The sequence below is a fragment of the Gracilinanus agilis genome, chromosome 1 (assembly GCF_016433145.1).
Source record: "Gracilinanus agilis isolate LMUSP501 chromosome 1, AgileGrace, whole genome shotgun sequence".
Taxonomy (NCBI): Eukaryota; Metazoa; Chordata; class Mammalia; order Didelphimorphia; family Didelphidae; genus Gracilinanus; species Gracilinanus agilis.
This window is the reverse complement of record NC_058130.1, coordinates 709,089,511-709,110,414: the sequence shown is the minus strand read 5'-3', so window position 1 is coordinate 709,110,414 and position 20,904 is coordinate 709,089,511. Positions and strand designations below refer to the sequence as shown.

At 41.1% G+C, this 20,904-nt stretch overlaps 1 protein-coding gene across 8 annotated transcripts in view; it reads right to left on the bottom strand.

The window, feature by feature from the left end:
• Nucleotides 1–20,904, bottom strand: part of DNM2 (dynamin 2) — a 79,215-nt gene that overhangs the window by 20,880 nt on the left and 37,431 nt on the right. For 5 of the 8 annotated variants that reach the window (XM_044669993.1, XM_044670026.1, XM_044670044.1 and 2 more), the window contains exons 3-12: nt 10,988–11,137; nt 10,355–10,558; nt 9,094–9,192; nt 8,263–8,423; nt 6,258–6,400; nt 4,922–5,057; nt 4,476–4,543; nt 3,547–3,685; nt 1,137–1,223; nt 641–711 (exon numbers count right to left, since the gene is read on the bottom strand). In XM_044669993.1, coding sequence (XP_044525928.1) covers nt 641–711; nt 1,137–1,223; nt 3,547–3,685; nt 4,476–4,543; nt 4,922–5,057; nt 6,258–6,400; nt 8,263–8,423; nt 9,094–9,192; nt 10,355–10,558; nt 10,988–11,137 — 1,258 coding nt within the window. Of the gene's footprint in view, nt 1–640; nt 712–1,136; nt 1,224–1,886; nt 2,026–3,546; nt 3,686–4,475; nt 4,544–4,921; nt 5,058–6,257; nt 6,401–8,262; nt 8,424–9,093; nt 9,193–10,354; nt 10,559–10,987; nt 11,138–20,904 lie in introns of all 8 variants that reach the window. The other 3 variants (XM_044670018.1, XM_044670011.1, XM_044670034.1) reach the window with 1 other exon arrangement.

Genomic DNA, 20,904 nt, shown 5'->3' with positions numbered 1-20,904 from the left:
ACACTATTATGAATCTGGGTCTAACAACACACACAGGTCTAATTCAGTTCTTCCTGTGCTAAGATGGGATGCCATTATCACTTCAACTGGGGGGGAAAGGGAAGAATCTTGAAGTATTATCATTCATTGCAATATTCAGCTAAAATACTGTCATTGCTTTTTTTTTTTTTAACCCTTGTACTTCGGTGTATTGTCTCATAGGTGGAAGATTGGTAAGGGTGGGCAATGGGGGTCAAGTGACTTGCCCAGGGTCACACAGCTGGGAAGTGGCTGAGGCCGGGTTTGAACCTAGGACCTCCCGTCTCTAGGCCTGACTCTCACTCTACTGAGCTACCCAGCTGCCCCTGTCATTGCTTTTTTAAGCCACTGCTATTAGAGAAGCTTGCCTGATTTTTTATAACATCCTATTTAAAGCAAGAGAGGAACCTCATGTGCTCCTTTTAAAGTGACTTCTTCTGACAGAAGGATCCTCGAAACTCAGAACATGTCTTCCTTAGGAAATTAGCCCCAGCCCAGCCCACTCTTCTGAGCCATCATCACCTGGAGCCTTGGTGCCCTCTAGGAGGGCCAGCTCTAAGACTGAAGCCCTTCTGGGAGCAGGGCTCCTACATCCAAGAAGCTGCAGGTAGAATATACATACTTTGCAAAGCCAATGAAGTCCTCATGATTTGTGTTGATGTATGACAGCTCAATGTCGATCAGAAGAAGGATCTGAAGAGATAAGAGTAAGTTTGCTACCAGTTAAAAAACAAACAAAAGAACAAATACCTTACTTTGAACTGTCTATGTACCAAAGGTCCAAATACACATATATGGCAATTGAGCATACTCCCCAAGTCTACCAGCAGAGGGAGATCTATAACTATTTTCCAACCTAGGCAAATGGCCAGTAGGGCAGGCTTCATCTTCCTGGTAGCTCCAGGCTCTCAGCTCACCACTCTATTTCACTGAATACACATGGTCATGAGCACCCTGGAGCTGAATGCTGCCTTTGCAAGTTAGAGATCTAACGTATGGGTTCAGTCACATGAAGTCCGGATAGAACAAGCTTTGGCTGTTAAAAAAGGCAGCCTGGTCTTAAGTCATCAGTTCTCAGTGTTTGCAGGACACATTGTCCAAGACCCTTCGGAACACACCTGGTCCTTTGTTCTTCCTTCTCGCTCCCTGATGTAAGTGGTGACAATTCTTTCTGTTTCTTCTCGTAACCTGGGATAGGAGCCAAGCTGTGGGAGAGGAAAGAGCCATGTCAGATGGCTCCACATAGAACAAAACCCACAACAATTTACATGAAGAAAGCAGAAAGCCACGGAGAGCCAAGAAGACATGAAAGGACTTCATTGATCCCCAATTTTGTCACCACAAACACTCATTAAAGAGACAAATATGGGTAGCTTGAGTTGGCAAGACAATTAAAGAGATTATACAAATTTTTTTTAGATAATCAAAGATGAAAAGATTTCATTCAAAGCAGGTGAAGTGTGTTTACCAGTCAAATGTCACCGATGTCCCCTTTCCTACCTCCACCCCCCAGGGCTGGATTATAGCATGAACTAATATGAAGCAGCAAAAGATGAATAGCCTTCTCCATGCCCTGAAGCTCTGGGGCTAAAGCCATTTCATGGGCATTTTGGTCTCCTGGGCAGTGGTTTAAGATAGCACCTATGTCATGTGTCTCAGCAGGACCTCCAAATTTATTTTTGACCACGGATGATAGGTTAACAGAGTCGTGGCATGGACCAGATAATAATAATGCCACCAAACTTGTTTCATTTTTGCAAAGAACATGAATTAAGCCTAAGGCATTAAGTTTGGCAGGTCCTGTGGAGTCAGTATATTCCAGATGCTCAGGTTAGACTAACAGATGGAAAAAAAATTTAGCCCATTACCTTCTCGGCACACTTTTTAATGACGGTGGCCAGCTCTGAGACCACCAGATCAACACACTTCAAACTCGGCTCTTTGAGCTTTACAATCTGTTTTTTCACAATGGCTTCAAAGGCCATGTCGGGGGTGAAGAGACCCGTCCTGCGTCATGCAGAGCACGAGAGGGAGGCAGAAAGACGAGACCCCAAAAGGCATTGCAGACCAAACACACACAGTAACAAAAAGACAGAGAGAGGGAAGAAAAGGAGAGAGGCAACCAGTTAGTAAGAGGCATAGTAAAAGCCTTGGCATTTGCCCTGGGAAGCTGCTTCGGAAGGAGAGCCATTTCAAGGGGCTTTTGGCTGGACTTGTCAATAGTGCTTTAGTCACCTTACACCCAATGCACTGGGTGCCCTGAATTTTCAAATACGCGTTGTAGCCTCTGGAAATCTACTTCCAACCCTGCCGGGTTTGACTGAAGAAGCTTGGAAAGCAAATGCAGGCTTTTAAAAATGACACAGATCAGGAACTGCAGCATAAGCAAAACCTCCTGACTCTAAAAGACAGCCCCAGGACTCCTTATCCAGCATACGCAAATTCATGCATGCGCATGAGCACACATACCCACACACACACACACCCATTCGCAACCCTGGGAAAGCATTTAAATGGCTCAGCTGAAGCAGGCCACTCTGGGAAGCAGGCACTGTTGGGAGAGGGTGTGTGTGTGTGTGTGTGTGTGTGTGTGTGTGTGTGTGTGTGTGTGTGTGTGTGTGTGTGTGTGTGTGTGTNGGTGTGTGTGTGTGTGTGTGTGTGTGTGTGTGTGTGTGTGTGTGTGTGTGTGTGTGTACAGGGAAGGTTGGGGGAGTAGGAGGTAGAAGGACAGGGACATGTGTAGGAACTGACTGTGCCAATTATTCTGTGTGTGACATACTTCAACTTCCCAGTTTAGGGGAGCCAAGTTCTCTATAGAATGTTGCCCCTGCCTGGAGGAGAGCAGCAGAAGGCACGCTGCAGATAGGCAATCCTGGCAAAGCTGCCCTGTGCATGGCGATGCCAGGTCTGACAGGCCAGTTACCCACATGCTCACTTCATCATTCTGTTGCTCTCGGGGATTCTTGGCTCCCTGCTATGTGCAGCAAAGGAAGCACACTGGTGCTGCAACAGTGGGGTCATGCAAAACGCTGTGCTATGGAGTTCTTTTCTTTTCTTTCTTTTTTCTTTTTTTTTCCAAAAAGAAAAACCCATGATGGATAGAGGATTGTGGGTCCCAGGCTCAAGAAGGGGCATGTTTTAATTTTCTGCTTCCCAGGGTGTAGCAAAGCAGCATTTAAAATCAGTCAAGACACATGCTATGTTGGGTATCAGGATCCCAGGATAAGCTGCCCACTCAGCTGGCCACCTCCTGAGGCCTGTTTGGCACTCTTCACATTCTAGTGTGCTTCTCCCATTCATTCTAGTGCCTCTAGAAAGACATAAAGTGACCTCACTGAAGAGTGGTGGGAAGATGAGGCAAATAATTTCAGTAGTCTTACACTCTGTAATCCAGAGGAAGAAAACATCCTCTTGGAAGTAAAAGGAATGTGGGAGAATGACCAGTCAGAGCAGGTAGGGCACTGCAATCCTGATACCACCCACCCCCCAAGGCTCCCTTTTCCAAAACCCTCAGGGAGGGCTCAATACCTTACTGGTACACTGCCTAACTGTATTGATTAACTCCTGAATAACCAGGTCGACACATTTCAGACAAGGCTCTTTCAGCTTCACCACCTGCTTTTTCACAATGGCCTCGAATGCCAAGTCTGGGGTGAAGAGCCCCGTCCTATGCACGTCCAACCACAAGAGCAAGGGTGAAGGAAATAATCAAAGAAAAACAAAAAACAATCAACAATATTAATGGTAACTGTTTGGTTAACTGAAGAAATAGCAGTAATCACATATCTGAGTCATAGGCCCACTCCCATTAATTAGGAATGCCCAGTGTCAACCAAGGACCATTTTGGCAGCATGAATCTACTATTGCTTGGCAACATTCAGTGTGACCAATATTAAATTCCTTTTTCTCTGATGCTGGTTGCCTTCAGATTTGTGTCCCTTCTTACCCCTACAGACAAAATCCATCCCCTCATACTCTTCTAAAGGCAGCTTAACTTGGAGGAAAACTTAGCTTTTAAAGGCTCTTACCAGAGCAGGTGGTCGATGTATAGCCTCATTTTATATCATGACCTTTATAACAAGATTGGGGTGGGAGGAAGGAGTGGCATTTATGGTCACTATGGTCCTATGAACAATGTAATTTATGTCATGCTGTACTTACACGTCTCAAATCAGATGTAAAATTTTACCCCCAAATGTCAAAATATTAAAGGGAAACTGACTTGTCCTAGGAGATAATAGGGAATAACACCACAGACCGACTGCCTCTCTTCCCCCCGCCAACCAAGGCCCTGGGCTTTGGTCCTGAGACCTGTTAGTCCCTGGACAACACAGTCCCCTCCCAAACCTAGCTATCAGAGGCTAGGAGCACAGGCATTTCAGAAAACGGGCCAGGCCGAGACAATAACATGTCAACAGAAGGAAGTGGATACTCCTCCCCCACCCCTAGTACTTGCCTGACTCCATGGATGTTTTTAATTGCATAGCTAATTTCTCGTCTCAAGTCTTTCTCATCAAATTCCATCTAAAAGATAAAATATGCAGAGGTAGGTATCTATAAAATCACAGTAGTTCAATAAATTAAGGAAGTGAGTTACAAAACTGAGTATCTCCCCTATAAGAAATATCTTTATAAGAAAGCTTCCCATGAGCAGTTGGCTATTAGAATCCTGTTTAACTATGAAGAATGGGACACATCAACCCCCAAACTAGAGAATTTTAATCCCTTCAAAAACAAGAGTAAATTCACAAGTTTATTTATAAGTATGAAGGCACACTTCACTGTCTTTTATCAATTCATAAAGCATCTATTAAGTGCCTATTCTGCAAAGCCCATAGACCCTTGGAAGAGAGTTCTAACTGTCCTCTGGCAGAAGAAAAAGAGAAGCATAGAATATGTCACCTTTACAAGCTCAAATGGAAACCTCTCGTGAAAGATGCGATTAATCCTTGCACCACCAGAAAGTTCCAATGTGTCCACCTGGTCTCCTGAGCCTTCAATTCTCTTTTCAAAGTCCACACCAAATTGCTGGACCATCCTAAAATTGCAAGACCAAAGAAGGTATTTCAATATGCTTAACACTGGTTATGTGACCAGATTAGCAAATAAGATGCCTAAAATTAAGGCAAACTATTTCCTCAGGAAAGCAATTGATGCACACAACTTTTCTTTCAAAAGGAACACAAAAGTTAATATTAGTCCAGCACTCTGAGCCAAGTTCTCAAAATAGTTTTAACTTAGAGGAAAAAGAATCATAAAGAAGCAAAACAAAAGAGACTAAGAATGATATCGCTGAAAAGCATATACCTATGATGCTCATAATTATGCTTAGAAACCAAATGGAATCAAACAATGTGAATAGTCGACATGTACAAGACCAGTTCTCCCAGGCCTACCAGAATGACTTAGTTTAATATGCACCTCCCCAACAATTACAAAGCCCAGATCTAGTTCTCACTGTTTGCAATAACATTATCAAGATAAAAAGGCAATTCCTTAGGAATAAGGATGAGAAAAGATTCACACTTGTGAGGTCTGTCACTCTTTCCTAGGCACAAAAATCCAGGTGGCAAATGCCAGTTAACCTGACAATCTCAACTACCATCCCCAAACTGAAAAGAGACAGCCACTTCACTATGGGGGATTTAGAGGCTTCATACATGAAAGACCCCTTTTATAAGCCTATAGCAATTCAGTGTCTGCCCCAAAGCTTCCTCTCCCACCAGAAATGGAGGCCCATCTCTTGCAAGGGACATTTCTTTGTTCCAAGCCCTGAGGCAGAAGGCCAGAGTTTCTACTCCACTCCCCACCCCCACCCTGGCCTCTCAGTCCACAACTCAAGAAACCAGTGATAAGCCCAAGTACACAAATGGAAGGAAAGCATCTTTTGTCTTTTCATGCTGCTGAGTAGTTTCAGGCCTGTACAATTCTTTGTGATTCGATTAAAAGCCCTTTTGGCAAAGATACCGGAGTGGTTGGTCATTTTCTTCTCTACTATGTCCTCATCTTAACAGTGGAGGAAACGGAGGCAAACAGAATTAAGAAACTTGCCCAGAGTCACAGAGCTATTAAGTGTCTGAGGACAGATTTGAACTCAGGAAGATGAATTTTCCCGATTCCAGTCCCAACACTTGTCTGCCCAAGTCACCTTTAGCCAGGAAAAAAGAAAGTTCCCTAGACAAAGAGAAGAGCTCAACCCTGAGACTCCAGGCCATTTACTAAATTAGTGAGCACTTACTGCAGAAGGGCTTTGGTTTTCCGTGTGGGATCATCAGGTCGAAAATTCTTGTATTCTTCCACCTCTTTCTCCAAGGACAGCAGCTGGCTCTGGAGCTTACTTCGTAGTGCAGGCAGAGACTCTCGGATATGATTGGTCAGTTGCTATGTTAAAAGGGTCACAGGAAGGATGAGCATCAGTCCCCAGTAGGATCAGAAGCCCTTGCTAAAGGTTACAAAGTCTGCACACTGCTTGGCTTTGTTGTTCCAGGCAAGCCACTGGAAAAGCCAATCTGGAGCATGTTCCAGTGGAGAAAGAGCAAAAGAATGTGCTACTTTGCTTCGACTGCAACAGGAACCATCTAAACCCAGGAGATTTAATAGGGCTCTAAGATTCCCAATGTTCCAGGCTCCCAAACCCAGTTCTTTCGGCAGTAATTCGGGGACAGGCACTTCTTGGGGCTAACAACCCTTCTAGGACTTCATGTCAATCCCAAAGCCTCTGAATTGAGGCAGCTTTACTACTCTTTTTGAAAGGTTTCATCCCCCTCTGTCCCACACAGCAATGTTCTGTTCTTTTATTTACTGGGCTGGAATCTTTGCTCCCTTCTCTGAGAAGCAAGGCTGCTTCTGTTCTTATTCCAGATTGTGCCACTGTCCTGAAACCTATTGACCTCTTTATAGCCAATATCATGACACTTGCAAGCACACACTTGCAGCAGGGAGCACACACCACCCACCCATCCATTCAAACACACAACAGTAATAACTCAGGGCTTCCAGAGATATGGGACCAGCAATGTTCTTGATGTTGCAAAAATGATATTCAAGGGATCACAGAACAGCTCAACTCTAATGGAGAATGGGTAAACAATCTCTCCAACTAGCCTTTAGGAACTCCTACCCTATACTTCACAGGGGTGGGAGGAAAAGCTCTCTTAAGTGTTATCCTGAGGGAAGTGAGGGGATTAAGACAGCAAATGGTTAATTGTGAGTCCTGAGTAAATCATACTGATTCTATCTTGTTATTCAATTGTAAGAAGGAAATTTGGGGGATGCCATCTTTAAGTATATATATGTATTTTCTATGGACACGTGGAAATTATCAAACTACATTTCCCGTGGTCCAACGGGTTTCTGGTTCCGGTTCTTTGGGTGTGGGGAAGCCTACGTCTCCACGCAGAGAACAGTTTAAATCTCCTGGGTTAGGGGGGAGTGGCCTCTTGGCCAGCAGACTCAGGAAGAGACGGGAGGTAATAATGGCTGGGGCAGCAGTTTTGAATTCTTACAAGCGCGTGGTCTAATGACTTTATCTATCAGCATGGCTTTAATTAAATTACTAATTTATATATTTATCTTAGCCTTTATTATTTTTTATCCTTATACAATTCTGGAGCTAGCTTAGTTTCTATTCAATTAAGGGTTTAGTCCAAGTTCTGTCTTGTGAGAAAACTATTCAAATTGTGGGAATTGGGAGAAAACCTTATTGCATTGTTTGAACCTAGCTCTGTGTGGCTAGAAAGCTGGATCACCTCAACTTGATGTTTAGAGACCCTTAACTAAAGTCCTAGGTTATGCTGACCAGAAACCCATTCAGATCCAAAGATTGATAGAGTTTTCTTACAAACTACATATCAAAGCAATCTACATGTCTTATCTGAAAAATGATCCCATAGGTCCAATCAGTTATTGTTTCCATGTTCCTGGATATCGCTTTTTCTGAATTCAGGGAATTGCATCTATTCCTTCTCCTACTTCTAACTTGAAAAGTCTCTAAGTTTTCTTCCAATTAGACATGAGATTACCAAATGTTGTATTGTTTCCTTTTAATTAATTGGTCTTATTTGGTTGCTTTTAATGCATAAAAATCTGTCTTCCCTGGTTTTTAGGATCTAGCCCTATAATGAGGAGGCCTGGCCCCATTTTGTTGGGCAGTTGTCAAGCACTGCTTAATAAATCAGTATGCTCAAAACACAGAACCTTTTTTTCCTCAATCATTTTATCTTTTAGTCACTGCAATCCCATACCTGGTTCAGGGTCTTCTGCAAATGGGGGGTACCCATTCGGTCTGCTATGTGTCGATAAGCTGGGTGAGACAGGAAAAATTTCCTCTCGGCCCCAAGGGCTGCTCGGATATCCTTCTTTCCATCAATGTCCTTTTGGCTCCGATTCACCACACCAATATAACCTGTAGGGACACCATTGACTTGAGCCTTTGGCATTTTTCAATCACTAAGGTAATTCAGAAGAGACTTACACTTTTCATTTTGATTCTAAAGGCCTACATAAATGTGGGGGGAAGCTTCTGCAGAGGGATACCAACAAAATCCTACTTACTGCACACTTTTGAGCTTTTTGGAGGAATTATTAGTAAATAAAAGAAATCTAAGATTTAGAATCATGTAACTTTTATCATTATAACTTTAGAACTTAGAAGTCATCAAGTCTCATCTAAGAGATATGGAAATAGGGGCCCAGAGAAAGGAAGTGGCTTGCTTAAGGGCCTCAGAGTTAAGTCTAATCTAGGATTAGATAGAATTCAGGTCTCTTCATTCACTTAACAAAACATTTTCTATATGCAGAACACTGTGCTAGCCTTTGGAAAAGATACAAAGAAAACTAAAACATGTTCCATCACTTCCCTCATGGGGGATTTATAATCTAGCTCAGTGCTCATCCCAGAACACCAGGCTATCTCCATTTATGTGGTGGCTGAACAAGTCAGGCTAACAAAAATGGAGTGAGCACTGACAAAATCCCATGATTACCCGGCCCTTCTCTCCATCTCTGTTCTCAAATATCCAAAGGAAGCTATTTATCATTATCGCTCCCAAAGGATTTGGATTATAGAGTCATACCTCTTCTCAAGGGGAGCAACTTGTTCTCAAGCACATCTCTGGCATCTGTGCCTTCATCCATTAGGTCAAGCTTGGTTATAACACCAATTGTCCGTAAGCCTGAAAAAGTCACAAGGCAGACACATAAAAGAACATCCTAAAGCAGTAATAGTGAACCGAATCTTCCACAGACTGTGTGCCCCGCCTTACCCCACACAGGGGAGGGTAGGATGGAAGCACTTCCATAGGGTTGATAGGCAGATGAAGTGAGCAATGTCCTTAGCAAGTGTAGAGAGGGGGAAGGGAGTGGCCTGAGCACTCTGCTCCCCTCCAGCTCTGCTGCCTGTGAGCCACCCACCTCACCCCCTATGCACTCCCATTGGGCTGCTGGGCAGAGGGGCAGGGATGGGAAAAAATACCATTAGACATGGTGGAGAGGGGGAGGAGAGCAGCTCCTCCCGAGTTCCTCTGCCTTTCTAGTAACAATCTCTGGGGGTGGAGGGCCATGTGCCCACAGAGAGCACTCTGGGTACCATCTCTGGCACCCAGGCCATAGGTTTGCCATCACAGGCCTAAAGGAACCATCAGGAGGATTTCCCTAGGACAATATGGAGAAACTCTTAGAATGCCTAACTTGGGACATTAATGTCATCCCAAGGCTCCAGGTATAACCTTAGTCTAAAATACTTTGTAGGAGAAACATCATTGTTACCAGAGTCAACCCCTTGCCTCACTAGGCAATTATTCATGACTCTAGCATTAGTCAGAAGCTTATATTTGAAAGACTCTTCCCACTTCCCTGAGCCTTGGTATTTATCTCATACTGAAACAAGGACATTCTCCAATCACAAAGTATTATACCTGCTCATGACCCATGCCAGTTTTTGGCTGGATATCTATTAAGTTAATGAGGACAAATGCTGAGAGACTGACGAAGACATAGGTCTAGAGAGAGAAGTTGAGCTTTGCACGTGTGCTTCAAGTTACTGCAGAGGCTTATTCCTGGAGAAGGTCTTGTATTGATCATAAGGAGATTAAAATCTGTAACTCAAGTCTTTTTCCAGAAGCACAGCTTGGCCCAATGATCCTTTTTCATATATTCCAGAAAATGATAGGAAATGCAGGGATTTAGAAGCAATTTCACCCAATGAGAGAATATTTGTAAATCACTTAGCATGATGCCTGGCATCTAGCAGGCCCTCTTTAAATGCTTGTTCCCTTGCCCCTTTCCCTTCTCAATTTCCAGCTCTTTCTGGTTGATACCTGGGGGTCCAGGACTTACCTTGAGGATCAACTTCCTTAGCCATCTTGAGGGCATCTGAATTTGCTAGATCCATGTTGGCTGGAGTGACTGCAAGAATCAAGCTGCTCTCTTTGCTAATGAACTGTAGGATCATATCCCTGATCTGGTACTCAATGTCCATAGGCTGGTCACCAACAGGCACCTTGGTAATGCCCGGAAGATCAATTAAGGTTAGATTCAACACTAGAAGGAAAAACCAAAGTTGAAGGAAAGTCAGCCTCAAAGCCTGGAAAAGACATAAAATTGAGAGCTCATCAACAATCCCCCTAGTGACTTGTCTGACAATATCTGTACACTGCTCACAATTCCTGGCATGAGGCTTATACCAGAAAATGTTCCAGGATAGATTCCTGCCTCAGATCTTACCAATAATCCATTTATATTCTCACTGGCTAATCAATTAATCTGATTTTAAAAAATGCTTCTTGGGTCACATTTCCCAAAAGAACAAGGGTGGCTGAAGGGAGAAGCTAAAGGTCACATGCTATCTGGTCTTGGTGTCTTCAAGAGTCTCACTCTGAAAATATTAGTATAATCTGAAGAAAAGAAATGGTTAAAGTGTCTACTTCCAATATCCACAATGAACAAATGATTATGTCATATGATGCTTACCATGTGGTGAATAAACTCTTAAGTTAATGGGGATAGGAGAAATGCCTTTATTGGTCCCTGTGACCCTGTCGGTCTCTGCTTCAATCTCTTGGCGAACTTCATCAAAATCCGTAAACTTCTTGGACTTACAGTGCAAAAATTCTGCATACTCTGAAAGAAGAAATAAGTATCACCAGGTGAGGGAGCAGTAGTAATGTCTGCGTCTGATCTGTTTCTGCTAAAACTCAGAGCCTGGGAGGGTTTGGGGGAGAGGGAAAGAACATGAAACATGTAACTATGGGAAAATATTCAAAATTAAAATTAAAACTAAAAAATAAATAAAATCTAGATCAAATGCTAAAAATAAAATAAATAAAATTCAGAGAGCCAACATACTAATTCCAAAGATGACTTCAATTTATCACTAGAAATGATGAACAAGGAGACACAGCAAGAATGTTGTGGCGGGAGGCCAACTTCATAATCAAAGCATCAAACCCACTGGCCTGTAAACATTTATAATGGCAGACAAAGACTAGGCTGGCACCAGGGACTGGTCATAAAGTACTCTTGAGTTAATTCATTTGACCTTCATAGCAGTCTTGGGAGGTAAGAAAGGCAAGCATTATCAGGTCCAAAGGTACTTAATTACTCATAGTCACATAGCAGTTATCTCTGCCTCACGATAGCTACCTGTTTTCTATGTCAGGCATATAAAGCCCTTCTACTGGGGCTACTGTCTCCTTTAGGGGATAATGTACTGCCTTCAAGTAATATTTTGGGGAGGAGGGGGTGGTTTGTCGTAAGAGGGCATGGTTTCAAATCTTGTCTCTGCTACTTGCTCCTGGATTGACATGTATCCTTTCCTCTCTAAGCCCCAGTTTCTTCATGTATAAAATAGGAGGATTTAATGGTGTCTAAAGCCCGTTGGAGCTTTTAATCCTCTGGGTTTCCAGATATTTGGAGAAAGAACTCTCTGGTTCACTGGAAAAGCCTATACTTTATGGCATAAGCCAAAATCAACATACCTTCTTCTAATGTATAGGTGCTATATTCCAGCCCAACTGGACTACTAGGAATTCCACAATCTCTTCTAGCCCTTCCTTGCTTCTATATCTGGGTACAGAGTATCTCCTATTTCTGAAATGTCCTCTGCCTGTGGAAATCTTTCCTTTGCTCCAAGACTCAGTTAAGGTGCCACTCTAGATTCTCCCACTAAAAGGTCATTCCATCACTTTTCCCCAAGAGCACTTTGTTTGAATTTCTCCTTCACTCTCCTCTATGACACACTCTACTTCACATTTCTCTTAGTTATGTCGATGTCACATTCCCATGATCACTAGACTGTAAGCTCCCTGCCAGCAAGAACTTGTTTCACCTTTGTACCTCTAGCACAGTGTCTTACATAGAGCTCTAAAAAGCAACACTGAATTTCAATGATTTTTGTATTAGGAAGACAATTAACCCGCTCCCCTCCAAATCCACACCTTGACAACTGCTCTTGAAAACAACTGGGTGTTACCAACCTGATCAATCACATAGAAACCTTGGGGTCAGACAAGGGGAGCTGTCCTGGACCCCGAAGCACCAATCATTTGCTTCTGTTAAGATGTCAAAATAAGGTAACATTGGGGGCAGCTGGGTGGCTCAGTGGATTGAGAGCCAGGCCTAGAGATGGGAGGTCCTAGGTTCAAATCTGGCCTCAGACACTTCCCAGCTATGTGACCCTGGGCCCTTACCACTCTTCTGCCTTAGAACCAATACACAGTATTGACTCGAAGATGGAAGGTAAGGGTTTAAAGAAAAAAAAAAGTTAACAGAACATTTGCTTCCCTCTGCCTTGACCAAAGAGTAGCCCATATCCTGAGGCCCTTGAAGAGATACACCTGGAGGAAATGACAGATCTAGACAGTGGCCAGGGACACATATTTTAGTCACAAACACTTTGAGACACAAATACCCAGAACAGAGTATTCAGATATCTGCATGTGGATTAGGTAGGATATGGCAACCATACTTGGGGGTGGGGTGGGGGGGGAAGGAGATGAAGAAAATTAAGCATCCAGCAAGTATGTACCCTTTATATAGTTTCAAATGTCAAGTTGAAGAGGAAAACTTATAATAACTAAAATCCAAAGGCAATGTTGTATAGTTATAAGCTCAAACTCTTTCCCCCACAAAAACTGTGAGGATAGCATATTCCTACTATGAAATCACTGGGGCTTCCCACCTGGCAGGAGAGGTGCTTTCAAATTCATTTTTTTCCTTTCCAAATTTAGTTCATCATATCTGATTTACAATTGAGCTATGGCCCAGAATCCTTAATTCTCGGGTGCTTCTTCCCATCAGCAAGCTGTCCTCTGTGAGCCCTGTTAGTTCAATAGAATAATGATAAGCCATTGTCTCATAGCTACTACTCCTTTAGAGAGAAACACCACAACCTAAGGCAGGTAGCATCATGCCTTTGAGAATGCATGGCCCTTCTATGCCTATGCCAGGACCTAGCAAGGTAAACACAAACTCTGGAATGCTTAAGACTATATACATGTAGAGAATATTACAAGACAGTGTGTGTGTGTGTGTGTACATATATATATTGGTATACTGCAATATTCCCCCCCTCCACCACCTTCTACTTAGTTCTTCAAGTAAATCCCTGCAAAACAGAGCCCAGTATCAGGTTGGGTATGGATTGGGTGGCATTAGATTTGTTGGTATAACCCACTGAGCTCACTAATCCCCTGTATATCCTAGAAGTTCTTCTGAAAGAGAAGTGCTAATTTGTACTAACTCAGTGACAAGTGCCTTGTCCTAGTGGATGAAGATGATAAATACAACAGTCCACATTGATGGTCCACACAAAGGCAAGTATGCCTCACACAGCATCAGGGACAACCAGTTCAGCAAACTGATGCCCAGCAGGTTGCCAAGGGGTTCCAAGTAGAAGGAGCCCTGTGTAACTGCCTAAGTGCTCTCTTCAGTAGGAAGCAAAGAAAAACAAAGGTACATGAAGGGTCTAGTCACTGGCCCGAACAGAGCAGAACCCCCTTCTTACAGAGGCAGACATACATTCGCTCTCCTTAAGAGAGTCCTTTCATAGGCCCTAAGCCCAGGATAAGATGGAGCATTGTGTTTGCCTCAGAGGACAGCAGATGGATCTCCACCTGATTAGTACCAAGCCAGTGGCCCTGAACTTTTATTAACCTTGTAGAGCCAGGGCAGGGCTCACATTTCTTCTTTCCCCTCTCCTCCTCCTCAGCAGAGAAGCTAAAAAACTTGCCTACTTGAAACATGAGATATGAAACAAGCCAAAAGTTTCCAAATATTGCACTTCCCTGTTTGGAGATAACAAGCAACTTCAGCTGTGCTTTAACCAGCTTCCGCCTAATTCAAAAGTATTATTTATCTCTGCTCCCCACCCCCAGCTCTTCCTCTGGGTAAACTATGTGCACTCCAGTGCTCTCTCTTTCTCTGAGAGTAGCCCATCCTTGAGAAGAGCAGGGGCTGTCTCACTTTTTAATTTGTATCCCCTGTGACTGGCACATAACAAAACACTCAATAAATGTTTTTTTCATTCTATTCCATTCTATTTAGTAGGATAAGGCCTCAAGCTACTGAAGAGGATTTGCTTTTCATCAAAGCGTTGGAATTTGAACTATTAAAAAAAATCCATCCCAAACAACTGGATTCAGATGTCAACGTGGTGTTTCAGATGCTGAAAACAAACAGCATTGCATGCATCAAAATCTCACTCTAATTCTTCAAGACTTATTTCCTTTTGTCTCCTATCAGCTATAGCTATTCCATACCTCCCTGAACCCCTTTGGTATACTGTGTGTGACCTCCATAGCTCTCGTTGCACATTCTAGCATGTGTGGGTGGTCAGTATTTGTTGAATTTGTTGAAATGAAAAGCTAGGAGTACAGGATACAAGTCTGGTACAACTACAAAGTGACAGTTTTTGAGATGAAATGGAAGGCACCGGAGAGCAGCTGTACCACCCATCTTATTTTACAGCAGAAGAAACTGAAGCCCAGAGGTTTAGAGAAACTTGCCCAACATCATAGGAGGGAGTAAATATGAGAGTTAGGTTTTGAACTCAGATCCTCTGGATTCCTTATCTCATGCCATTCTCATTGCACTATACTCCCTCTCTATGTGCATTTAGCTAGAGAAAGACTTTTAAATCTCTTTTGTTCCTAGACCCGCTTTGGCAATTTGGTGAATTCTATGGATTCCTTCTCAGAATGTTGTTTTAAAAAAAAACTTTTACCTTCCATCTTAGAATCAATATCGTATATTGGATCCAAGGCAGAAGAGATGTAAGGGGTAGGCAATAGGGATTAAGTGACTAGCCCAGGGTCTCACAGCTAGGACTTGTCAGAGGCCACATATGAACCCGGGATCTCACATCTCTAGGTCTAGTTCTCAACCCACAGAATCACCTAGCTGCCCCCTCTGAATGTTTTTAAATATGCAAAATAAAATACATAAGCTTACAAAGGAAATGAATAATATTAAAATACAGATATTGAAATGTTTTCGAAAACAAAAAAACCAACCCACCAAAAAATAACTAAAAAATCACACATAAGTTCATAGACCCCAGTTAGGAACTCATGGGCTAGAAAGATCTTTTAGTTCCATGACCAAAATCTGGTCTTCTCTGAGAGAATGAAACTTCCCCAGCAACTTTTTGCCTCTGAAACAAACCTTGCTAGCTCTCTCTCACTCTAAAGATGAGTCTGGAAATCTAATCATATACAAGCTTCCATGGAGACAGAAATAACTAGAATACAGGAATCAATTTTGTTAAGTATATGAGAATCACAGAAACGTCAAAATTCTATGAAACCACCCTCCACCCTTGAACCTTATGTTTCAAGAAATGAAAACCAGATACTATCTTACAATTTTATAAAATTGCCTTAAGGAGATACCCATGTCTTTACAGTTTAAAAAAGTATTTTCATACAAATCATCTCATTTGGTCACCCTGTGAACTGGCTAAGCAAAGTATCGTTGTTCCCTTAAAGGAAACTGAGGTTCCAAGAGAGTAACTTGCCCAAGGTCAGCAGAAAGGAGACAAAAAGACCCTGCACAAAGTCTAGTTCTATTGATCTTGCAATTTTCAAAATTGAAGGACATCTGGAAAAGGTCATTCTAAAGTTTTACCAAAAATTAGGTCAAATTACTTTAATGAGCCACCAAGATCGGGAGAAAGACAAGCACAGGTTGACAGAACTATAAAGATAAGCACAATTCATTCATTTACCAAAATGTTCTTGAAATGATCTTTTTTTCTTTTAGCCTATTCCTACTTTCCCACCTCTTCAAATCCAAATACCATCCAGCTGACATCCCCCTCCCCAGGTTTTCTCCATGTAGTCCAATCGGTTGTCTCCCTCTTCTTTCTAATTATGGTAAGACTCACTGTCTGTGCCTCTTTGGGACTTCTGCCATATCCTTCCTACCCACAGAGCATATACTGTAGGTGTGTGTACGCGCGCGCGCACGCACGCACGCACACACACACACACACACACACACACACAACAACTATCTTTGTTTTATTGTTAGAGGCAAAAAAAAAAATCAATGGAAAGAATGTGCTGGATATAGGGGGGGGGGGGAAGGGGCCCTGAGTTTGAGTCCTGACTCCCACACTTGGGCTGCATGACCACAGGCAAGTCAAGTCACTTAAATTTCTCAGGGCTTCACTGTCTTCATCTACCAAAAGGCAGATGATACCTACAGCATCTACTACTTCAGAGTTAGTGAAGATCAAATGGGATACTATGTAAAGAGCTTGGAAAACCTTAAAGCCCCATGACAGTTTATTATTACTATTGTGTCACTATTACTACTATGTCACTTAAAAACACTAGTTTTGTGTTTTTGTTTCTTTTAGGTATTAGTTTTTCTCCAACCAGACCATTAGCACCTCATTTCAGATGACCCAATTTGAATCCCCCTTTCTTCTTAAAGCTTCTTCAAAAGGCTGTACACTATAGTTAAAATATTCCCATTTATTTGGTAATGATTTGTTTATGGCCTCATACATGGTAGTCAATCAATCAATATTTAATTTTAATTAATCTACAGTACTAAAGCCTCACACTGTTATTTAATTTTCCTATTTTTATCCTATTTCCTCATTCTATAAATTCTTTGAGGATAGGCTCTATTTACTGTATGTAGCTTCCACCTATCCAACCCCACAACATATATTTCTTAGCATCAGATAAGAAGATGAAACAAAGTAAGTGGTGGTCTTTTCATTTCTGCTCTGCCTTCTGAGGCCAAGAAAAATCCTTACTCTAAAGTCTTTTTCTTCTAAAACCCTTAACTTCTGTCTTAGTATCAATTCTAAGACAGAAGAGCAGAAAGGGCTAGGCATACAGGATTAAGAGATTTGCTCAGGATCACAGTTAGGAAGTGTCTGAGGGCCACATTTGATCCCAGGCCTGGCACTCTATCCACTGTGCTACCTATCTGCCCCTTTAAATCCTTTTCTACATGAGGGTCCTTTAAGATACTTAAAAATACACGTCCTTTCTAAAACTTTTCTAGGCTAAACATTTCAGATTCTTCTTATATCCATTGAATTGGCAAAAATGATAAAGGAAAGAAAGGTAATATTGGAAGACCTGTGGGAAGACAGGAACATTAATGCTGTTAGAGCTAAAAATTGTGCTATCTGTTCTGGAAAAGAATTTGGAATTTAGAAGAAATTTATTAAATCATACCTTTTGATCTGACTACCCACCCCTAAGCAGAATCATAAGGAAGTCAAAGGTAGAAAGATCCCATATATACTTGTGAAAGGATTTTTTAAATTCCTTTGTCTATTTTGAGGTAATCAATCAAGAACTAAAACTACCCCTACTTAACACTTAGTAAGTCACTAAGAGAATTCACAAGTGACTTACTAGAAAAAAAAAAGTTCACATCCCCAAAGGCCACAAGCACTGCCTCCCCTCCCCTTGGGCAGTACTAGGCAAACTGAGAGGCTGTGGTTGGTTCCCGTGAAATGGGAGAAAGACAAGAAGTGATGTGGAAAAAAGGTTATAAAAGGTGAGACCAAGGAGAAGAATGCATTTCATCTCTCTCTCTCCCTCTCCCCCTCTGGTTTTTCATTGACTCCTAGCTCTTTAGATTTCGGCTTTTGGAAGATTCGGATTTACATTTGCACACTAGCATTAGGATTTAGTATATTTGTAGCTAGGTGATTTTTTTCTACCTCTTTCACCTTAATATCTGCCTTGCTGTAAATAAAAGCTGTTAACAGTCATTTTGATTTAAGAAGTTTATTTTTCATAAATGGTGACCACAACAATAATTTTTAAAATTCTTGTATTTGTCAAACCCATTTTTAATTATTACACATCAAAATATTCATAGCAGCACTTTTGTGAGAGAAAAAAATAGAAACAAAGTGATTTCTCAATTGATCAGAAGAATAGCTAAACAAAACATGAGAAGACTGTATGAACTGATGCACAGCAAATAATGCAAAAACAGAAGGTTGATATATACAATAATATCAATAAACAACATAAACAAAACACTAAAATATATTAGAAATCAGATTTGATGCAACAACCAAGCCTATTTCCAAAGAACTAATGATGAAACCTCCTTCCCCTTTCTCAGTAGCCCATAGGTGTGGTATGCTGCATAGCTGTCAAACATGGTCACCAGAGACATTTAGTTTTAATGAATTGTTTTTGTCATAAGGGAGGGTGGAGTATTCACTGGGAAGTGACTGGTCTAAAAACAACAAAACATTAAAAATAAAACAAAGCCCCTCTCCGCTCCCTGCTTTCCATTCCAATAAAGACCCACTGACTTCCTATCTACCACAAGGGAAACAGAAGGCACCAAGATCCAGTTTTTGGCTCTTGAGAGGAATCAAGTAAGCCAGGATTTCTCTTAAGGTGCTAAAATCCTGTTTGGATTCCTGTAAAGCAGAGGAAATAAATGTTTATATTTACTTTTCTTTCGATCAATGTGCTATGCAGAGCCTTTCTGAACAATTTAGTTCACAGGTTTCAAAGCTTGCACAGCAAACTCTTCTATCCCTAAGAGACAAAAAGTTCAGCTAGGCCATCTGACTTTCTTTAAAGCAGGAACTTGGGGGTAATTTTTATTTTTTAAAAATTTTCTTTATTTTATTCCAGTAACAAATCTACTCAAGTTTTTCAACATTACATGATTATTGTTGTCTCTCTCCCCACTCCTGGAGTTGACAAGCAATTCCACTGGGTTTTACACGTATTATCACTCAAACCTATTTCGATATTGTTCATTTTTGTAATAGAGTAATTAAAAAAAAACAAAACCCTGAATCACATACTTTGGGTAATTTAAAAATAAAGATGGTTGAATAATAATTGTCAGGATTGGTTTGAATAACAAGAAGGTATTCTTAACAAAGTTCAACCAACATTTGAAAGTCATTCCAAATGAATACATATTCAGAAAACAGATTTGGCGTTTCATCAAATCCAGTGATGATAAGTCCTATCTTAAAATTCATCAGGAGGAGCTTTAACCACTGTAAAGAGCCTGGATTTCATCTAACAAGGAGGTGGGAGCTGAAACAATCTTGAATATTAAGCTCTCCCAAATCAATCTTATGGTGGAATAGCCACATACTTAATTGTCTGAATTCTTTTCTCTAAATAACAACAGATGTCAGAGGTGAAGTCACTACTTACTGCATGCAATCAAACATGCAGTTATTAAGGGTCTACCATGAACCAGGAATACAAGGACAAAAAACTCTAAGATAGCTCATGCTCTCAAGGTGCTTATGTTAGACTAGGAGGATGTTTTTTAAGGAGGAAAGATACTAAAATGGAAGAATCAGGCAAGGCTGCTTAAAAAAAAAAAAAGTACATCTCTATTTGACATTCTGTCCACCTCCCACTTCCCCAATTCCAGCAATGAATAATTTTTTAAAAAACCCTAAAAAAATGAAAACTGCAATATCAAGCAAAACAAATTTTCTTATTGGCTGTGTCCAAAAAAAAAAAAAAATTAAAAATCTTAAACTGCGTTTAATGTCCATCTCTGGCAGAAGGTGGGCAGTGTATTTTGTCAGAGTTTATCTATCATTGTACTGGTCTGAGTTTTCTAGTCTTTCAAAGTTATTTTTCCTCTAGAATGTTGCTGTTAGTGTATAAATGTTCTCCTAGTTTTACTCGCTAACACTCTAAATTGTTTCTAAGAAGCCTTCTCATGTTTCTCTGAAATTGTTGATCATTTCTTATGACACAATAATATTCCATTTCAATCAAAAAAATTTTTTTTATCCATTCTCCAACTGGCCTGGCTATTTCTAGTTTTGGGATCTACAAAAAGAGCTTCCATAAATACTTTTTGTACATTTAGGTTCTTTTCCTCTTTGTTATCTTTAGGGTATAGTTGGTTCAAAGGATATGCATAGTTTATTATTTTGGGGGGCACATTTCCAAACTATAGAAAGGTCACTTTCCACTGGGTATTGTAATATCTTGGGTACCCTATTTTGGGTATGCCAACTTCACAATGTCAACAGATTTCAGCAAAGTATAATGCTAGGCAAAACATCATTTATATAGGGCAGATGGTTCCATTGGACATATTATAAATGCATGGCCAGATGGACACTATCACATGGTTTCAAGACTTTAAATTAAAAAAAAAAAAAATTTTTTTTAAACCATTACCTTCCATATTGACTTTTGATACCTTTCGTATTGACTCTAAGCAGTAAGGGCTGGGCAATTGAGTTTATTTTTAATTTTTTTTATTTAAATATTTTCTTTTTTAGAAAAATTTTCCATGGTTACACGATTCATGTTTTTACTTTCCCCTTAACCCCCCTTTTGCCCCCACCCCATTTCCAATGCACATTTCTACTGGTTTTAACATGTGTCATCAATCAAGAC